At 35.8% G+C, this 21861-nt stretch overlaps 1 protein-coding gene across 1 annotated transcript in view; it reads right to left on the minus strand.

Moving 5' to 3' along the window:
* The window catches only part of DTHD1 (death domain containing 1), a 70244-nt gene that overhangs the window by 32563 nt on the left and 15820 nt on the right, over window positions 1-21861 (minus strand). Inside the window, exons 3-6 of the mRNA XM_074229648.1 lie at window positions 8664-8994; window positions 6562-6741; window positions 4820-5064; window positions 842-1006 (exon numbers count right to left, since the gene is read on the minus strand). Of these exons, the coding sequence (XP_074085749.1) occupies window positions 842-1006; window positions 4820-5064; window positions 6562-6741; window positions 8664-8994 (921 nt within the window). The remainder of the gene's footprint in view (window positions 1-841; window positions 1007-4819; window positions 5065-6561; window positions 6742-8663; window positions 8995-21861) is intronic.

Here is a 21861-nt window from a genome sequence, read left to right on the forward strand (position 1 = left end):
ACTTGTAGGTTCTTAGGAACTCTCTCAATTGAAAAGATACAGAAAAGGAATTGAGTTGCATTGATAAGAGAAAATTTCCTCAATAGAGAGCTCCTTGTAACAGTGAAATCCTAGACAAAAACTTTTTGTCTACTATATAATAATTATCAATAATGTTCACTTATGTTAACCACAAATTTTGATAACTTTCTGCACACTTATTTGAAACACTGTTGAGATTAACAAATATTTTTAAAATTCTAATATCTGCCCTTTGATTGAGTCTAAAGCTTGCATATATGCATCTACATATATATGTATATCTGCTTTCAAATAAATTCTTTTTCTTATGGTTTTCATCTCTTTATGTCCTTCATGGCCTCCTAAGACATCCAAAAGAACCCACATTTTTATAATTAGATCAGTCACAATGTGTTGAAATGAGAAAAGAAAATGAAACTGCTCCTGAAAAAACAAAATTTAGTCTACAAAACCATAGTCATTTGATGAACATAAAATAAACAGCTTTCTGATAATCTTTTTGAAACTTTCAGGAATGAAGATATTATCACAGAATTATGCTGAAGTTACACAAAGTATCAGAACTTACAAGATAACACCAGATTAGTGTGGGGGCATATCTTTTTGGAAACTACCATGAAGGTAAGTAATACCTTAGATTACCTACACATAAATTTGCTAACCCTGGTTTGCATTTTCAATGCACCCTAAATGATTCTTCAGTAGTTCCACTTCTTGAATTATGATACTCATCTCAGAACTTCTGCATCTGTAAACATAAATTATAACCCATCAGGAGCTAAGACATTGAAATTCTTGTGCTCATTCACTGAGGCTTTACCTGTCTAAATGTTCATGCAATTCAAATGATACAATTCCACTCTGCACATTTCTCACAACAATATCATCGAGGACAAACCAACTTCCCTCTCTGCTTCTGAAACCCAATAGTTTCAAGGACTCACTGACATTGTTCCCAGGTTTTCTTATAGAAGCACTCTTGGCTCTACATAAAAGGAACACATAAGAAATTAGTGGCATGGTTATAATTAAATCACACTTAATGTCGACATTAAAAACTATTACAGAAATATTAAACAATTTGCCGTGGGTAGTCAAGGATAGTCAAGAATAAAACTCCTATTGCCTTGAACCATTTTTCATTTCCCTAAGTAGTAATTTCAAGGGGGTGGGAGACAGGGACTAGTTCTCTGAATTCAATGGTATGGCAAATTCCTAGATGAGGAAATTCCATATATAATTAGTAAAACCTAGCACCTTCTCTTAAACTTCTATAATGGGTTAGAGCCATGATGTCATAGGTCCTCTTTGACAACAAAGGACAAATAACAACAAGCATTGCGACAGAACAGAGATTCTTAATTTAACATCTACAGATACTTGGATCCATGGATAAATTTCATAGTCTGTGAACCTAGGAAATGAATTCGTCTTTATTTCATTAGTTTCTTTTGGGGGTGACTAGGCACAGTTGGTAGAGCACCAGACATGGAGTGAGGAGGAACTGTATTCAAATTCGACCCCAGACACTTAATAATTACCTATCTGTATGACCTCAGGCAAGTCACTTAACCCCATTGTCTATCAAAAGCCCCCCAAAAAATTAGTCATTGATTCCCTTTGAAATCCAATGTACTTTATTTTATGCATTTAAAAATGTTATTCTGAGAATAATTCATAGTATTCCCCAGATGGTCAGAGAAATTCATAGCATAGATACATACACACACACACACACACACACACACACACACACACACGCACAATATCAAGAAATTCTGTTGAATAGTTTCCTAAAACATTGAGAGGTTAAGTGATTTGTCTTGGGTCACATAGTCAATAAGTGTCAGAGGTGACATGCGAACCTAGGTCTTTCTCTTTCTGAGATCAGCTCTCCATCTCCTAAGCCTCTCATGTTAGATTGACATTTAATTTGCTTCAATGATATTTAATAAATATTTATATTACTGCTATACTCGTTGTCCTGAAGAGACAATAATAAAATAAGAGTCCCTGAAATTGAAGATTTCATAAAATACTAATTAGTTGGCATGTGCACAAAATATTCATGATACCAGGAAGGTAGAAGGCATAAATACAAAGGAAAGGTATAGATGATATGCTATATAAAATATGAGGATAGGAGATCCTTTGCAGTCTTGGAAATCAGAGAAATATTTATGGAGGCTGTGAGTTCTGTATTCAATTTTTAAAGAAGGGAGTGATTTCAAGAAGCCATGATGAGAAGAGTACTATAAGAGGAAGTGAACATTCCAGGAGTAGGGAATGGGAGATATAAAGACAGAAGAGGAAAGGATGAAAAGTTGGCAAGTAGTCACTTTAGGAATAATAAAAAGTGCATGAAAAGAAATAATGTGAGAAATATTAGACTTGAAAAGTAAGTTAGATTCTAATTATGGATAATCATCAAGACCAGTTTGCAGAATTTATGTTATATTCCATATACAATAGAGAGCCACTAATGATTTTTGAGCAGAGAAGTAACATGATACCAAACTCATTAAAGCAAATGTTGGGCAGTTCATAGGTTAATGCATCTTTAATTTAGACAGGTCCTCAGAGACTATATAGTCCCATAACACCATTTTACAAATGAGGAAAGTGAAAACAAAGTTAAATGATTTTCCCAAAGTTACATATAAGGTAAACATTAAAGGTGGGATCCAGTTCCAAAGGCAGAATTCTTTCCACTTTACCATATCATCTGGTTCCCTGAATGAAGTCTGCAATGACATGGTTTATCCCAGGACTAGAAATATAAGCCCAGGATTCAAACTCCCACCATGGAAAGTTGTTACCTTAGAATAAATTCAAAATTCTAGAGCATCACTTGAACTACTCTATATCCTAGGAAGACTCATGAAGGAAAGGGGTCCTGTAGATGTGCAACTATACTCTACTTCATGGGTTCTCTTAGATTAAAGCAGAATTCTTATACTCTTATCAAGTTGGATCTGCAGCCTATGTGGCTCCCACAGAATTAAACCATTCCCTTAGATTGGAGGGGGGCAGAATTTCCATTTTCTTCCATTAGTTTGGTGCAAAACATGGACCATGTCTTTCCAAAAAGACAATCACAAAGGTATCCAAGGAAGCATGGGTCACTTCAGAGCAGTCATGCATGGCTAAGTATATTTTCAAAGATTTATATTTCTTCTTCAAATATATCAAATCTTCATTTTCAGTTTGCCTCTCTGAATACTATGATTTTAATATTAGAACAATGGAAACAAGAAAACAAAAAATACATTGATATAGATGGATAGATAGATAGATAGACAGACAGAGAGAGATACAGACAAATAGATGAAGATAGATAGATGGCTGATAGATAGATAGAGATAGGTAGATAGAAAGGTAGATAGGTCGATACATATAACTGAATGAATGACAAAATGAATTCACTCTAAAATACTCTATTCCATAGCATTGAATGGAATTTCCCTCTAACAAATTGCCCTTTTTCTTCTGTGACATCATTGAATAACATTAAATATTCAAGCATAGTAACTTATACTAGTAAGGCTAAAAGTGAAATACTAAATATACTTATATGTTATTCATAAGTTTTCTTATATATGATAAGGAAATATAATAAATAATCTACTGACAATAGGTAGTGCCTTGTTGGACTTGGAGTCAGGAGAATGGGACCTTGACAAGTCTGACCCTAACCCTAAAAGATAGTTCAACACATTAACTCGGTGTTGATGATTAGTTCATAAATTCTGAGTTAGAAGGAACTTTAGAAGCATACTTATATAACTCTTTCATTTTACAAATTGGAGTTGTTTATATTTCACTCCCATCTGGGTTGCAGCTGTATCTTCCTTACTTTGTGTTTCTTTATCTGTACTGGCATGAAGTCTGTTTGGGATTAAAAGAAAATATAAAAAATGGGGGGAGAGAAGGAGAGTTTAAATATGGAGATATAATTTGAAATCTATATTTTATACAAAAAGTTTAGGTCATTCTAAACATCAGATAAATCTATCCCACTATGAAGCATCATTAAAATCCAACTTAGTTCTTGTGATAAATTAAGCAGCAGCCATTAAACAGAAGGACCAAGTTTTGTAATTTTCTTACATTTATCATACTATCTAACCCAATTGTCAGAATTTAGTCAGAAATTCTGACACTATATATATCCATATCCTTATCCTTAAGGACACGTAGTATTTTACTAGTTGCATTTTCTTTTTTTTTTCTTTTTTTATGTTTTTTTTTTTTTGCAAGGCAAACGGGTTTAAGTGGCTTGCCCAAGGCCACACAGCTAGTTAATTATTAAGTGTCTGAGACCGGATTTGAACCCAGGTACTCCTGACTCCAGGGCCGGTGCTTTATCTACTATGCCACCTAGCCACCCCACTAGTTGCATTTTCTTAACAGAAATATTTCATAATAACCCAATAGAAATATTTTCTTAGCAAATAAGACAATAAAAATGCTTAAGTCAATTATTTAAGTTCCTTTGTTATGAATTCATCTTCTTTCTTTTTTTTTATCTGGATGTATTAATTCTTTATAAGTGTGGGGAGCTCCTAATCTAGAGATTCCTTATACTGGATTGGCAACTCATCTCTAACTTGTAGTTTAGGAAGTTGGTGGGCTCCTTCGAGGTTAAATGACTTGCCCAGTCTCACAAATACCATATTTAGAAGCAAGACTAGAATTTGGGTTTTTACAATTGCAACATTTATCCTCTCTCCTATACCAGGAGGTCACTCCATCATTTTTTTGAAATATCACATTAACATGTCATGGTTTTACTCACCGAATGGAGTAGGATGTTGTGATCTTTCTAGAAGCTGCACTAGTTGCCCTTTTATGATCTGTCTCAGCTCCATGAGTTTTTCTTTCTGTATTTGGAGAACAGGGCAAGATGACAGTGACTGGTTTATGAAAAGGATGTGTTGCTGGGTGTTGGAGATGAATTAAAGGGCTAGTTGATACTACTGAATAATAAAGATCTTGTTTCATTTTTAATGTTGACACTAGTGAAGGATCGATTGGCTGGACCTAAATAAATTAGAAGAAAAAATTATTAATTCTTATTGATTAGCTTTTGTTAGAAGCAAAATACAATATTTTTGACCTATTTATCTTAGAATTACAGAATATGATTATGTGAATATTATTTTGTCTAATAAATTCAAACTTTTTATGAATACAACTTCCATAACCCTTCCTCTAAATTTTCTTCAGTCTGGTCATATCCACCATGAAACCATATATATCATTTAGTAACCTCCATCTTTCCTCTTCTTGCTCTGAGAACTATAACCAAATCAATACATTTCCTCTTAAAAGGGTGCCTCATCTGACTACTTTGTTGTTTCCCTCACAGTGTCCGTAATTTCCCAGTTACCCTTCTCTGACCATGACACTCTTGTATTGACATTCTATTTTATAAACCTCTCAAAGCAAAGGCAAATCTGGGTCTCATTTCTCTGATGGAAAATTTTAAAAATTACTATTGGTGGTCTGATGATGGGGTATGCATTGATGCTTTCAGATGTACTTTGTCTTCCTTCCCACACAACTATAGAAAGTTGAGGTAAAAAATAGATTTCCAAATTTCTCTGTGCATGACTGGAGAGGGATAGCTATGTTCTATTCCAAAATTGAGAGCTATTAAGAAGTGGCTAATTTCTTCATTATCTTCAAAATCTCTACACAAACACCAACCTCCAAACCTTCATGGTCACTTGACTCAATATATATAGAAACGTCCAGTGGAACCCCTGCCTTGGGAAATTCCCTTTATAAATAAACACTTGTATTTGTGTAAATTAAAAGTTTCACTGTTTTTCAAGTTGAAAATTGATAGTGTCTATATAACTTTTCCAGGAAACCTTACTGTATGAACTCCCTAATCCCAGCCCCAATCTCAAACATAAAATAATGGCAACTTCTTCCAAGATCATTCTCAAGAAAATTATTGACACTAGCACTGGAGACCCACAACCTCCAACTCTATTATTTAATGATAATTTTAAAAACATGCACAGAAATTGGCTACATTTTCTGTCTGTATGACCTCATGCAAGTTATACAACCCTTGTGCACCTGAGTTTCTCTATCTGCAAAATTAAGTTTGGAGTCAAAGGCTCTAAATTTAGGGTGATGTAGATATTCCCAGTCTATGTTTTTGGTATAACTTTTTATAAATGTCCCTCAAGCACATATGATCCAGTCAAATTTTCATTTTTGCTGTACACATACAGAACATCTCTATGCCTTTGCACAGACCATCTCCCACACCTTCTTCTGCTTTTCCAAATCCCTAACTCTCTTTAAGATGCTTTCACCTATAGAAGGCATATTTTATTATTATTGCTCTACCTGCTGCCAAAATTATTTTGTATTTTCCTTGGATATATACTTTACTGCCTTTCCTGTGAACACATCTCCCCTTACTCCTCTGCCTTTCCTGTGAACACATCTCCCCTCACTAAGCTAGGCACTTAGTGAATTGATTTCAATGGAAATGCAACTTCTAGGATGTATACTTACCTTTAACTGTACAAGGACTGAAGAGCTGAAAACTCCCAAGGGATAACTTAAGGAGATCCTGGGGTCCATGCTGAGCTTTAGGGAGAGGCCTTTCTTTGGAACCATGAAGGAGTCTTTCTTTAGACAGGATACCACAGAAAAGATGCCAAGTTTATAAACCTTTACTTCAGCACAGCTTCCCTGAATGATTTACAGCATAGAAAACAAATACAAAACACTAGGGCATGGGAAAGAAAACCCTACATTTCAATAATTTTGTAACAAATCCTGTACTTCATGTAGAACTTATGTGCTCTTGGGGCAGAGCCAGGATGGCAGCATGAAGGCAGGAATTTACAGAAACTCGTTCCCCAAAAAATACCAAAAGCCATCAAATTATGACTCTAGCCAAAATCTAGAAAGGCAGAACCCACAGAAAGACTGAGTGACAGTTTCCCAGTCCAAGACAACTTAGAAGTTCCACAGGAAAGATCTATTTCAACAGGACCAGGGCTTGGAAAAGCCACAGCAGCAGCCACAGTCACAGTCACAGTCACAGCCAGGTTGAGTACCTAGATCCCTGGGGGGCATCTGCGTCCATGGCAGAGGGGGTGGTTTCCAGACCTTCTGGACCAGGGATCACCAGGAACAACTTGAAGGGGTGATGAGTCTGGAGTAAGCACTAGCCTCAGAGCAGCCCTGCAGTAAGAACCTACATTGGGAATCAGAGAAGGCAGCCTGTACCTCCAGAGTGCAGCCTACATACAGTAAGGGAGTCAGAGGAAACTGCAGAGGTCTCTCTGCTCTCTCTGGAGTAGAACTCAGCTGTTTGCCCATACTCAGGTCCAGCTTGCAGTCTGGTTCCCCATACCAAGCAGTGATCTTTCTCACAGCTACAGGGCAGAAGGGAGGGCCTGTGGTCATCCACATACTAAAGCACAGGCAAGAGAGCAATCAACCTCTCATAAGACTTTGGAGGAATTAAGATCTCTGTGGGTTGTCCCAAAAAACCCCCAAATTTTGGAAGTTCAGCAAATCAGTCATAGGATGAGGAAATGGGTAAACAAAAGAAAAAGAAGAATCTGACCACAGAAAATTACTTTGGAAGATTCAGAAGATGACAAAATCGAAACTTCTATACCCAAAACCTCCAAGAGAAATAGAAAATGGGCTCAAGTTATGGATGAGCTCAAAAAATAATTTGAAAAGCAGTTAAGGGAGGTGGAAGAAAAATTGGGAGGAGAAATGAGAGCAATACAGATAAATCATGAAAACCAAATCAGCAATTTGGTGAAAGAAATACAAAAAAAAATTATTGAAGAAAATAATGTTAGAAACCAGGCCAAATGGAAAAAGCAACACAAAAGGTAAATGAAAAGAAGAATGCCTTAAAAAGCATGGAAAAGTAGATTAAAAAAAAGCTCTCTGAAGAAAATAACTCCTTCAAATGCAAAATGGAACTATAGGAAGCTGATGACTTTGCAAGAAATCAGGAAGAAATAAAACTATTCCAAAACATAACAAAAAGTAGAAGAAAATGTGAAATGTAACTATGTGCTCTTTATTGCTTTTCAGGGAAGAAAAAAATGGTGACATTTAAAAATTCTTAGATAGTTACCTGCACAAAGAAATGAAAATCCTGCCTAAATAAGTTCCCAAGGATGATAAGTTTAAGAAGCATAAAGGTCAATAAACTATAGACAATTGACTGACATTCTCATTAAATGGGATATCTGTATTGCTCCAGACACACTTTGTGATTTCTTCTTATAAGGCACCTATTAAATGAGATGGTAAGAATGAATGGCCTCTGAGTTCCATTCCAATAAATTCTAATTCTTATTACCTCTATAAAAGATACAGTGGCTCTTATGTTCAGTTTGTAAGAATACGGGGCTAATTATGCCACAGTGATTTTCTCTTTGTTCTGTTCAAATTGCGCCCTCAGCTCTGGAAAAGAATCTGAAAAATGCACATCTTTGGCTATTAAGGGAAATCACAAAATGGATCTCCTGTACAAAACAATCAGAGGCACCATCTTCATATTTTAAAAGTAGCAGTCTGAGTAATATTAAGAAAATGTTCACTATAGGAGAAGCATCCTTAGCTGTGCATTTACCAACCTTATAGCTTCCTTGGGTTCTTTCCAATGAACTTGGGGTTATATAACTTGATTGAAGATCTCTCTCAGACACTTTCACCATGATGTCTCTGTAATTTCCCCTGTAGCGTGCACTAAATGGGATTGCAATGTTGATTGGAAATGGTATTCTCTTGTCCAGAGCTGAGTATTCAACAGTGATGACATTACTAACCAATTCTTCAGAATCATTAACTACCAAAGAACTGATATTATTTGTTATCTGGCAGGTCAAGTTTTGTAGGATATGTGACGGTGCTGTAATATAGCAAGCTACCTTAGGACTGGATTTATCAATTGGAGTTACAAGATATCTGCAGAAAAAAAAAAACACAAGATGTTTTTACTTCGTAGAAATTTATTTACATGTGTATATTTATCTATTTGATTTTATAAATGGTTATGCAGTATTTTAATCTTATTACAATTTAAACTGGAATACTGATATAGAATCTCAGAGTTAAAAGGATCTAGAGATCATCCAGCTGAATGCCTTTTTAGAGCATGAATCCCTCATACAATATTATTGGTTATCCAACATCTGCCTGTACATCTCCAGCAATAATAAATGTACTGACTCAGGGCCTATTCTAGTAATCTATTCAATATACTAATAATTAAAGCTCTAATTGTATGAAAAAGTCTAATCTACCTTATTCTCTTTGACTAAACAAAAAGTTAATCTCTATTCCAAATGACACCTCCAGCAAACTTGTCCCTCACTCCAGTTCTGTAAATGACATCACCATGGTTCTTTAATTATAGGCTTAACAACTTAAAGACATCTTGTACTCCATCCTCACCTCCCCTTATCTAATCAATTATCAGGTCCTAGGAGTCAATCTCTACCTTATTTCTTACCCAGATTAATCATTATAGGCTTTACCTAGTCTCCCTACTTCTATTCCTCTTTCTTTCCAATTCAACTTTCACCTAACCAATGAAATAATCATCTTAATGTGAGTCTGATTATATGAGCCTTGTACTCAAAATTTTCATTGGATCTTTATTGATTACTGAATAAAACACAAATCTCCTAAATGGACATTCAAGGCCCTCTAAAATATGACTCTGTCCTCATATTGTATTTTATATTCCAGTCAAACTAGGTTATTTCACAGACATATTCATTTCTACCACAGTTCCATTTTAAAGAAGGGTCAAAATTCCTAGAAAAGCATCTATTTTTATCATAATTTTGGGGGGGGTTTTTGGCAAGACAATGTGATTAAGTGACTTGCCCAAGGTCACACTAGGTAATTCTTGAGTGTCTGATGTCAGATTTGAACTCAGGTCCTCCTGAATCCAGGTCCAATGCTCTATCCACTGTGCCACCTAGCTGCCCTACCTCAGAATTTTTAAGTTCAATTTTTTCCATGTCTTTCTTATCCTCTCACCATAAATAATCCTCCTTGCCCTTCATTTTCTAAATCTCTCATACCACTCTTTGGATTTCTTCTATACACCTCCTGTAGTTTGTATTATATTTATGTATGTATTTTCCTTATTTCTCCCCCCAATTAGGTTGTAAAGTACCTGAGTACAGGTTCATAGAATTCAACCTTAGATGAATTGTAGAGACCTTCTAATCTATCACCTTCTTGATCTTACAGATCAAGAAAGTGAGGCAGTTAGGGACTCAGATCCTTCCATCTCACAGTTTAGTAGCTATGTCATACTGCATCTCCTAACATCATTTAATTTTTACTTTTAATACTCAAAGGATGCTTTGAAATAGTGATTACTTAATGTTTACTGAACTGAATCTCTAAATATTTGAAGAAAACTATCATTTCTTCTCTAATTCTTTTCTTCTTGAAGCTAAATATCCCCAGTTCTTCCAAATAATCATAAATTTTGAGTACCATCATCAACATAATTGCATCGTGATTCAATTTTAGAATTGGAAAAAATGATGCAGGTCATCTAGTTCAATTTTCTTATTTTAGTGATGAGAAAACTGGTACTCAGAGAGGTTCAGTGACTTGTCCAAAGTCATATAATAAATAGACTGAAATTTAAACTCAGGTCAACTAATTCCAAACTCTGTATTTTTAAAATTATTCTAATCTGATTCTAAGATAAAAAAGAAGGTGGTGACATAGTGAGAACAATGGAAAGTGGATGGATGACCTGAGTTCTGTATTAGTATCCACAGAATGTCACAAATACATTGAGTAGATCCTCTGTGTAGTATTTGTGGGTGCACATGCACAAGAATAACTCAGAATGGGAAGTAATATGCATTCACAGTTTTGCTGTGAATTTCCTTGCTTTCTGATGCTGATGGTACTGAACACATTCCAAAAGACTGGAAACAGAAAGTCTACCATGAACCAGTCTTGTATTACTTCAAGAATGTTCCTCATATTTGTAAAATATGCTCTGGGAAACGATATCAAGGTTAACTTCTTCCAGGAAGCCTTCCAAGGCTGATAAATTAAGCAGAGAAGGGAGGAGTTCATCATTGCATAAAGCCCAATATCCCCAACTCCACCCTCTAAAATATTGCTTCCAGTAACTCAGCTAGTCTATAATAGGCTTTCTCACCTTTGGGCATGTGAATTACCTAGATGCTATGGAAAGAATAGGTTCTTTATCTATGGAGACATACTAAGATTTGCTGAACATTTTAAATTATAAAGGGTGATGGCTTCTTAGCCTGAGGTAGTATGAGGAACCATGACCTAAATTTACAAATTTGAATGGGTTGTATTGGATGACAATGTGACTAGGAAACCACTAAAGGAGGAAAACCTAAAGTGGGTGCTATAGGGTGTGGTATTGGTTTTGGCTGCTTAGACCTCTCTTTGAATTACTTTGAGCTATGTGACTATATGAAATTCTTTGTTTCAATGAAATAAAAGCAATTATATGATTTTTTTAATATTTCTGTTTTAAAATCTGACCTATGAAACTATCTTTGTAAACATAGGCAGTTCACTTTAACTCTACAGCTCTCAATTTTTCATCTGTTAAATAAGAATTGGATTAGATGGTCAATAAGGTACTTCTAACCTTATTATTCTATAATTCTATAATATTCTGATAAAGAAATGATAGAATTGAAGTGCAGAATGAAATATATCTTTTAAATATGGCCAGGTAGAGATTCAATTGTTTGACTATATTTGTAACCAGAGAGGTTTTGTTGAAAGGGAAAGAGGAAATAAGAATGAAGAAAAAGAAAGGAAGGAAGGAAGGAAGGAAGGAAGGAAGGAAGGAAGGAAGGAAGGAAGGAAGGAAGGAAGGAAGGAGGGAGGGAGGGAAGGAAGGAAGGAAGGAAGGAAGGAAGGAAGGAAGGAAGGAAGGAAGGAAGGAAGGAAAGAAGGAAGGAAGGAAGGAAGGAAGGAAGGAAGGAAGGAAGGAAGGAAGGAAGGAAGGAAGGAAAGGAGAGAGGGAGGGAAGGAGGGAAGGAGGGAGAAAGGAAGGGAGGAAGGAAGGAAGGAAGGAAGGAAGGAAGGAAGGAAGGAAGGAAGGAAGGAAGGAAGGAAGGAAGGAAGGAAGGAAGGAAGGAAGGAAGGAAGGAAGGAAGGAAGGAAAGAAGGGAGGGAGAGAAATAGTGAAAGAAAGGAATGCAGGTCCTCAATTCATGTTTTTAATACACAAAAGAGAATAGGAAAAAGTTCTAAAGAGATACAGATAAGCAGGACAATTTTAAAACTAATATGTTGAATTTATTTACTTTCAAAAAATAAGTTGTATAAATTAGAAATTCATGATTTCAAATGCAATTTTCTGTTTTTCTCTATTAGAATGCTCATATTAACTGGTGTTTAATTCAGAATATCAAACAGAATTTTTTTTTAAATAATGTATTAAAGTGAATTGGAGTATGTGGTGACTTTAAACTTTTAAAGTATCATTTAATATAAAAGAATATCTTCAAGTTATATTTTTCTGGAGGAAATTGCTATACCTCCACTGTATCTAAAATGGCAAGAGAAAAATATTGTTTATTTACCTAATTTAATCTCCTTTATCATAATTTTTTAACTTTATGAAAAGATTGCTAGTCACCTTGAAAAGAGATACTGAAGCATTGTGATTAGCTTAAAAATTATCAGTTTGGTACCAAATACCAAGTGCCTTCAATAAGTTTTCTTTTGGTACTCAGATGCTACAAGGGATATATTCAATTAGAAAACTATCAATCAATGTATATTAACAATTGTTTTTCAGATTATTATTTTAAAGAAATGTTTGAAGGACTAACTGGTTACGTCTTTTATTCATATTCAAACAGCTTGTAGATATCAGAGGGAAACTTGAACTCAGATCATGGTGACTCTTAGAGCATCCTTATACTCACTACACCATGAATGAAGCATCAATTAAGTGAAAATTCCTGTACTAAATAGATAAGACAATCCCTGTTCTCAGAGTCACATTCTAATGGAAGAGACAATACATGTGAAAAGTTTCAGTTGCAAGTCTGATGGAAAAATCCCAAGGTCCCTGGGGTGCAGAAGCAAAGCAAATAAATCTTTTCTTTAATGTCATTATTTAATGTCACTATTCATAGGGTTCATGGCCCTGGGTTGTCTCCATCAGGATCTGAAGGAAGATGGTGCTCAAGGTACTATTCATGGGTGGCTTGCCTGGTATATGCTGCCTCCTATCTCCCTCTCAGGATGCCTTACTTTTTTTAGCAAGGCTGGCTTGCTTGTCTTATTGATGGCAGTTGGCTCTAGCTTTTGCTATGGATGAATGATCCCCTCTCCACAGAAGTTGCTTTCCTAGATAATGACTCTGAGGGCTATGTTTGACAGAAGAACTGGTAGTAGCTGGAAATTTGTCAGCAGTTGTTGCTTGATGTAGTGAAGAATGAGGGACTCTTCTCAAAAATAATTTAGTCCCACCTTGATAGCTTTGGAATAGACTAGAAGCAAGTCCAGTGACCTGGGGAACTATTCCCAAGGCTCTTAGGCTCAGTGTATTAGACTGTTACCATCCAGGTCTGAAGGGAAATGGTGGTCATGGTGGTGGGAGGGGGAATATGACTTGTCTGGGGCATGCTGGTTCCCGTATCTCTCTAACAGTATCTTATTGCCTCATCAAGGATGAATTGCCTGCCCTGCTATGATGCTTCTCATGGTAGCTTAATATTTTTTCTCATAATCAAAGAGTTACTGATCTAGAATATATGTCCAAATTTCAATTTTATTATAGCTATTCTTTTTCTTTGATATTCAATCAATTACCTCCTCCCTTAATACTAAAGCCTTCTGTCTCCTCTATATGTGTTGTCTTTCTTTATCAGAATGCAAATTCCTTGAGGTCAGAAACTGTATCAATTGTGTAGTTGTATCCTAGTGCTTAGAAGAAATGTCATTTAGTGGATGGAGAGCCAGCCTTACTTAGAGATGGGAAGTCCTGATTCTTACACATGGTGAATATGTGACTTGAGGTTAGTCATTTAACCTCAGTGCTCTAAAAGCAAATATCTAAGACCATAAGATGTTCATATATATATATATATATATATATATATATATATATATATAGATATATATAGATATATATATATATATATATATATATAGAGAGAGAGAGAGAGAGAGAGAGAGAGAGGTAGCTGTAGTTCCTTCAGTGAAAGTTCTAACCCAATTCTATTTCATCCAAAATAGTGCTTGGTACATAATAAGCAATTAATAAATGTCTTTTCATGTCATAATATTAATGTTCTGATTCTTCTGGGCTTCAGTAGATCTATAGTCTGTCCAGTGCCAATCACTGCCCATTGATATATTCTTATTTTGTGTGATCTGTGCCCACATACTACCATAGATCCTCCTTGTAGGATCTAACCAACAAATTGGAGACATATTAACAACTTACTAATAAAATAAGATTTTGTTATTTGCCTAAATTGTTGAAGGAAAGAATGTTAATTCATCAGTCTCCTGCAATATCTCTATGCAAAGACTTCCAGGCTCCGTTTCTATCTTAATGACTTTAAATTCTTCTTCCCCAGCTCCTAAACTCCTCTTCCATTGCACAGACTCCAACTTCTACCTTTCCCATAAACCTCAAATTTCCTTCACTTCACAAAACTATATATTCTTATCTGGATTCATAATACTCAAATTTCTCCTCCTAGGGGCCAACGTTTTCCAGCTCAAAAACATTAATTCCTTTTCTTCTTAAAATTCTTCATACTTTTTCATATCACATTTCTTCTCTTAAAGTGAAACCAAAATCAGAAAGAAAAATTATCAAAAATCATCTCTCCACTCTGATTGTCCATTTAATCCTTGCACAATTTCTCCTGAAAGTGGAAAGGGGGAAGGCAAGGGGGGAATGAGTGAGCCTTCATTCTCATCAGAAATGGCTCAGAGAGAAAATAATATACATACTTAATAGCATGAGGAAATCTATCTTACCCTAGAGAAAAATGAGAAGAAATGGATGGGATAAGGGGAAATAGGGGGAGGGAAGGGGGGAATAGGTGATAGAAGAGAAGGAAGATAGAGGGAGAGGGTACTCAGTTATAACACACTTTTGGACAGGACCATATGAAAGGAATGAGAGAGAGAATAGAATAAATGAGAGTGGGGAGGAATAGAGTAGCATTATAGCTAGTAATAGCAACTGAGGGAAAAATATTGAAGCAACTTCTCTGATGGACTTAAGATAAACAACTCACCCCAGAGACAGAGTCATTGGAATCTGAACACAGACTGAAGTACATAGTTTTTTCTCTGTCTCTATTATTGAGGTTTCTCATCTTCTTGGGGGGAGTGGGGTTTATGTTTACTCTTGTAACACATTCAATTTACATCAATGTATAGCATGAAAACATTGTAAAGACTATCCGAGAGCCTTATGTGAGGGAGGAAGGGAATTGTAATTGAATTGTAAAATTCAAAATCTTACAAAAAAATGGTAGGTAGAAACTACTATTGTATATAATTGGAAAACAAATAAAATGTTAATAACAACTTTTCTTGAAGCTATGTTTACTTATAAAGGTGATGCATTCTGCAATCATCCTAAACTCCAAAAATCTGAATTGAACATGACCAGAATCTTAAATATATTGACTAGGGTCCATTGGTCAAATTCTCTCTTTGTCTTGGAATTGTCATATATTCAATTTAGAACTCACCTCTAGGTGAGGGAAGTGATATAAATATTACAATGTGTGAGGAAAATAAATATGGAGATACTACAGATACCACCGGCTAACCCCATTACATAACCTCCTGCTCTTGTTATTACATTTGATTGAAAATGCATTCCAGGAAGCTTGTCAGAACACCCCAAACCACAAATTATGTAGTGACCCTAATGGCCACAACAGCTGCATCCAGTCAGTTAATTTTGTCTGAGAAATACAAAACATAAATCTACAAAAGCCTTCTGCAGAAAACTCCCAATGTCTTCCTTTTCCACAATACCTTTCATATCTGCCTCCATCACTCCATACACACAGCTACCACCTTGCACCGGCATCTTGACTCATCATCTCTTTCCAAGCCTATAATAAAACCTCAAAACTAATCTCCATGCCTCAATGTCTCCTCAAAATAATAGAACTTCATTTGAATGCTAAAGTGATTTTCTTGATATACATGATATATGTTACCCCTTTATTCATTAAACTTCAGTGGCTCCCTATTGCCTCTAGAATCAAATACAAATTCCTCTAGTTAAATTATTTAAAGTTCTTCACAACCTGATCCCAAACAACTTTCTTAGTTTATTTTACATGACTTATTTTCACAAGTGCTAGAGTCTAGATACACAATCTTATTTTTTCATACGTAATGTTATATCTCTCAAGTCCATCTCTAACTCCCATACCTAGATGCACTCCCTACTTTCCATTTCTTAAAATTCTTAATTTTCTTCAAGGATCAGCTCAAGTTCCACTTTCTACATGAAACCTCTTCCAATGTTTCTTCTCTCTGTTGCATATAATATTTACCTATATGGATATATCTATAGATAAATATTGCCCCCAGGCTAAACGATAACCACCTTTAAGAACAAAGACTCTCAGTGTTTTTCATTGTTTTCCTTGGACTACCTACAGTGACAAGGGGACATAATCAAAACTTAATTAATGTTTATTGATTGGTTGGTTGAGTTTAGTTGACAAGATCCTACTTCATGCAAACAACTCTTTGTGGTCAAAGCTTCATTGTATCTCTACAGAACTGAAATACATTGAGAGGTTGCCTATCAGTCAGCCATGAACTTCTCCAAGCTATAATTATCCTTGCTTTACTTTTGTCCGATCTTAAATATATATTAGCATTAGAAAGCAAAAAGGTTCATGCCTATCTCATTTTTTTCACAATTGCAAAAGCAAAACAAACCAATAAAATCCAGCACTTAGGGTATTTCCCCACAAATGCAGGGGATGTTGCAGACTTTATTTCTTTCATTCTGTTGTATGACCTAATTTCACTGAAAAAAAATCATTTCAAAAATCTGTTTACAAATGCAGTTAGCAAATCCCCAAAGTTTCAAGTTTACTTGGACACTTGCAAAAATCAAGTATTAAATGTATATATAATAGGATACAATATTCCCGTCATTTCTCAGCTATAACCCTGTTTTCAGTTTGGGATTTTTTTTAACTTTTTTAAAGTCTTATAATAAATTTCAGATATACCAGTAAAGTAGGAGTAGTAAATGCTCAACAAATTGTCCACCAAACATTTGGATGTGCAGAAGTTACTGGTGATTCTCTTGGTAGTAGCTGCATGCATGCACTAAAAATATCCCCAATCCTATGATCCTCTGGTGACATGTTCATGTGGTTTACATAGCTATTTGTCCTTGTGATCCCAACTCTGAAAAGAGGGCTACCACTACCATGACACAAATCCAGTACAATATATATTATGTTGAATTTGTGTCACAAAATAGATGACAAGAGATAAAGTTTTGGCTATGTTTAATCTCAGTTGTATGACCTTTTTTCCTTAACTTTCACTTGCCATTCTTGCATTTTTTAGTTTAACTTTATTGTTTTTACAAAAACTAGGAGGTAGAGTTAATCAGATGACTTTTGATCAATTGATCTACCTCCAGCCCATTGGATAAATTACAGGAGATGAGACAGCTAATAGATATAATATTAAAAGATAAAGTGAGCCAGCTGGGTGGTACAGTGCATAGAACACAGGCCCTGGGGTCAGGAGGACCTGAGTTCAAATCCGACCTCAGACATTTAATAATAATTGCCTTTCTGACCTTGGGAAAGTCACTTAATTGTCTTAAATAAATTTTTTAAAAAAGATAAAGTGTACCTTTTTCTCCTTTAAGGAATATGAAGACAAAGTTGATAAAACTATAGGACATCCATGTAGTGGATAAATAAAGGATCACCTATATTTCAATAGCCTTTAGAAAACAATTCATGCTATCTTAAGGAGTCAGGCTGTTCATGAGATAGTAAGAATTTTGTAAGAATGGAGAAAGATTTATCCCTGATTAGGAGTTCAACTTCATCGAGGGATAGACCCAGGGAGTAGTGTTTTTTGTGGCTGACCTGTTTAACAGAGTTGCTGCTCCAAGAGAAAGCATAATTGAGATACTAAGAAAGGAGAAAGGTCAAAGTTCTTCAGTGTTGGCCATGTGAGTTGACTGGGTCATGTAAGTATCCTCTATGTTCACTTCTATGAGAATGCCTACTTTTTTTTTCTGATAATGTTGATGGATCCAGATTTATGGGAGGAGCACTTTGTTACTCTTCTTGATAATGGTTGACAGGAAATGCCTTTTGAGCTCATTAAGTTATACCCACTGAGAGGGGCTCATGAGCTACAGTTTAAAGCATTCACATACATTGAAAATCTTAGTCATCTACAAATAAATGTCGAGTCAGGTGATAGACCAGATATGGCACTATATAACCATTTCTTGACATGTCCCACCACAAAGCCACCACCCAGAAAACATTTCCACAGAACAACAAAAAAATTAAGCAAAACTAACTTGTTTGCACAGAAAATATATTTGTAAGCATATTTAGCATTCCAAACCTTTCCTTCTTTATCTCCTGAACCTGATCCCACAAATATTTCCAAGGTCATTACATTTCCAAGGTCATTACAGTCAAATAGAATTGAGATTTATTTCAGAATTATATACATTCACAGTATTGTGGTAACTGTATATTGTTTTCTTATTTGTATCTATTTACTTTATTGCTCATATAAGCACACAAGTCTTTCTCTAACCTAATTATATTGATCATTGTTGCAGAATACTCAATTGAAGTCATACAGCATCATTTGTTAAGCTATTCCTCGAATGATGAACACTCACTCTGTTTCCAATTGTTTGGATTCTACCTTAAGATCCTACCTCATGCAAACCACTCTTTGTTGTCAAAGGTTCATTGCATCTCTGCAGAAATGAAATACATTGTGAAGGTGCCTATCAGTCAGTCACTTAGGTCATGAATTTCTACAAGTTACAAGTATTCTTGCTGTAATTTTGTCCTTCCTTAAAGAAAATTTAACCTTAAAAAGCAAAAAGGCACATGCTTCATTTTTTCAGTATTCTAAAAACAAAAGAAAAAATCCATATATATGAATATCTATGTATGTGTGTATATTTAATACTTGATTTCTTCAAGTGTCTGTGTGTGGACTTGAAACTTTGGGCATTTGTGAACTACATGTTGGATTTTTTGAAGAAATAAATTTTTGAGGGGGAGAGTTAAGATGACAGCGTGAAGGCAGAATTTCCTGGGAATTCCTTCCCCCAAAAACTCCAAAAGCTGTCAAATTATTACCCTAACCAAAATTTAGAGGGGCAGAACCCAAAAAAGACTGAGGAACACATTTTTCCCCATCCAAGACAACATAGTAGTACCATGGGAAAGGTGTGTTTCACCAGGACCAGGAGTTGGAAAAAGTCCCAGTTGCAGCACAGCCCAGGAGCAGCTTGAAGGGGTGATGAGAGAATTCTACTATACCAGAATGAGTGTGGAATAAGGAGCACTGGCTACAAAACCTTCAGCGAGAAACTAGCCTGCATCTCCAGAGCACAGCCCAAAGATAGTAAGGGGGTCAGAGGAGACTGCAGAAATTTCTCTGCTCTCCCTGGAGGTAGAACTCGGCTGTTTGCCCACACTCAGATCCAGGTTGCAGTTTGGCCTGCCATACTAAGATAGCTGAGCAGGGCTCCTCCTTACAGCTCCAGGGCAGAAGGGAGTGCTGTGGTCATCTACATATCAAAACACAGACAACAGAGCATAAGATCTTGGAGGAATAAAGGTCCCAGTGAGGTATTCCCCCCCCCCCCAAAAAAAAAACCCCAAAGCCTTGGAAGTGCTATAAATTAGTCTTGACCTGAGGAAAAGAGTAAACAACAGAAAAAGAAGAATCTGACCATAGAGAATTATTTTGGTCCCATGAAAGATCAAAATACATACTCAGATGATGACAAAATTGAAGTTTCCTTATCCAAAACCCCCAAGAGAAATAGAAAATGGACTCAGACTATGGATGAGCTCAAGAAGACTTTTAAGAGTAATTAAGGGAGGGGCAGCTAGGAGCTGTAGTGGATAAAGCACCAGCCTTGGAGTCAGGAGTACCTGGGTTCAAATCTGGTCTCAGACACTTAATAATTACCTAGCTGTGTGGCCTTGGCCAAGCCACTTAACCCCATTGCCTTGCAGAAACCTAAATAAATAAATAAATAAAGTAATAGGAAAGGGGCTGAAGGGAAGATTTAGGAGGAAAGATAGTAATTCCATTTTTTAAAAAAAGGAATTAAGGGAGGTGGAGGAAAAATTGGGAGGAGAAATGAGAGCAATGAAGATAAATCATGAAAACCAAATGAACAGCTAAGTGAAAGAAATACAAAAAATACTGAAGAAAATAATATGTTAAAAAACAGTTTAGGCCTAATGGAAAAAGCAAATCAAAAGGCAAATGAGGAGAAGAATGCCTTAAAAAGCAGAATTGGCCAACTGGTAAAGGAGAGGAAAAAAAAACTATCTGAAGCAAATAAAGGAATCTGATGACTTTGCAAGAAATCAGGAATAAATAATACTCTTTAAAAAAAGCCAAAAATTAGAAGAAAATGTGAAATATCTCATTGGAAAAGCAACTGACCTTGGAAACATATCTAGAAGAAATATTTTAAAATTAATGGGGTGCCTGAAAGTTGTGATGAGGAAAAGAGTCTAGACTTCATTTTTCAAGAAATAATACAGCAAAATTGCCCTGAGATCCTGGAGGCAGAGGGTAAAATAGAAATTGAGGGAATTCACCAGTCCCCTCCTGAAAGAAATCCCAAAAGAAAAACTTCCAGAAGTATTGTAGACAAATTCCAAAACTCCCAAATCAAAGAAAAAATTCTAAAAGCTGCCAGAAAAAAAAATTCAACTACCAAAGCTCCAGAGTCAGTATTACACAGGATCTAGCAGCATCTACATAAAGGGCTTGTAGAGATTGGAATATGATATTCTGGAAGGCAAAAGATCTTGGTTTACAAGCAAGAATCAACTACCCAGCAAAACTGAACATCCTCTTTCAGGGAAAGAGATGGACTTTCAATGAAATGGGGGACTTTCAAACTTTCCTTTTGGAACAACCAGAGCTAAACAGAAACTTTGATTTCCAAGTACAGGACTCTGGTGAACAATACTAAGGGAGTGGATGAGAAGGACTTAATATGAGGAACTTAATGATATTGAACTGTTTGTATTCCTGCATGGGAAGAAGATATTGATAACTCATGAACTTTCTCATTTATAACAGCTGTTAGAAGGAGCATATATGGACAGGACACAGGAAGGAGTGGAATATAATGGTATAACATAGAAAAAAGTTGGAGTCGATGGTTGATAAAGGAAAGTACTGGGAGGCAGGGAAAGGAGATGAAGAAGAAGCTAAGAAATTTCACATAAGAGTCAAGAAAAAGCTTTTTCAATGGAGTGGAAAGGAAGGCAAGGGGGAATGAGTGAGCCTTCATTCTCATCAGAAATGACTCAGAAAGGAAATAACATACACAATAGGGTGAGGAAATCTATCTTACCTTAGAGAAAATGAAAAGAAAAGTATGGGATAAGGGGGAATGGGGGGGAGAGAAGGGGAGAATAGGTGATAGAAGAGGGAAGATTGAGGGAGGGGGTACTCAGATACAGCACACTTTTGGACAGGGCCAGGACGAAAGGAGAGAGAGAGAATAGAATAAATGAGAGTGGG

Source organism: Macrotis lagotis, chromosome 3 (genome assembly GCF_037893015.1).
Source record: "Macrotis lagotis isolate mMagLag1 chromosome 3, bilby.v1.9.chrom.fasta, whole genome shotgun sequence".
In the NCBI taxonomy this organism is placed as follows: Eukaryota; Metazoa; Chordata; class Mammalia; order Peramelemorphia; family Peramelidae; genus Macrotis; species Macrotis lagotis.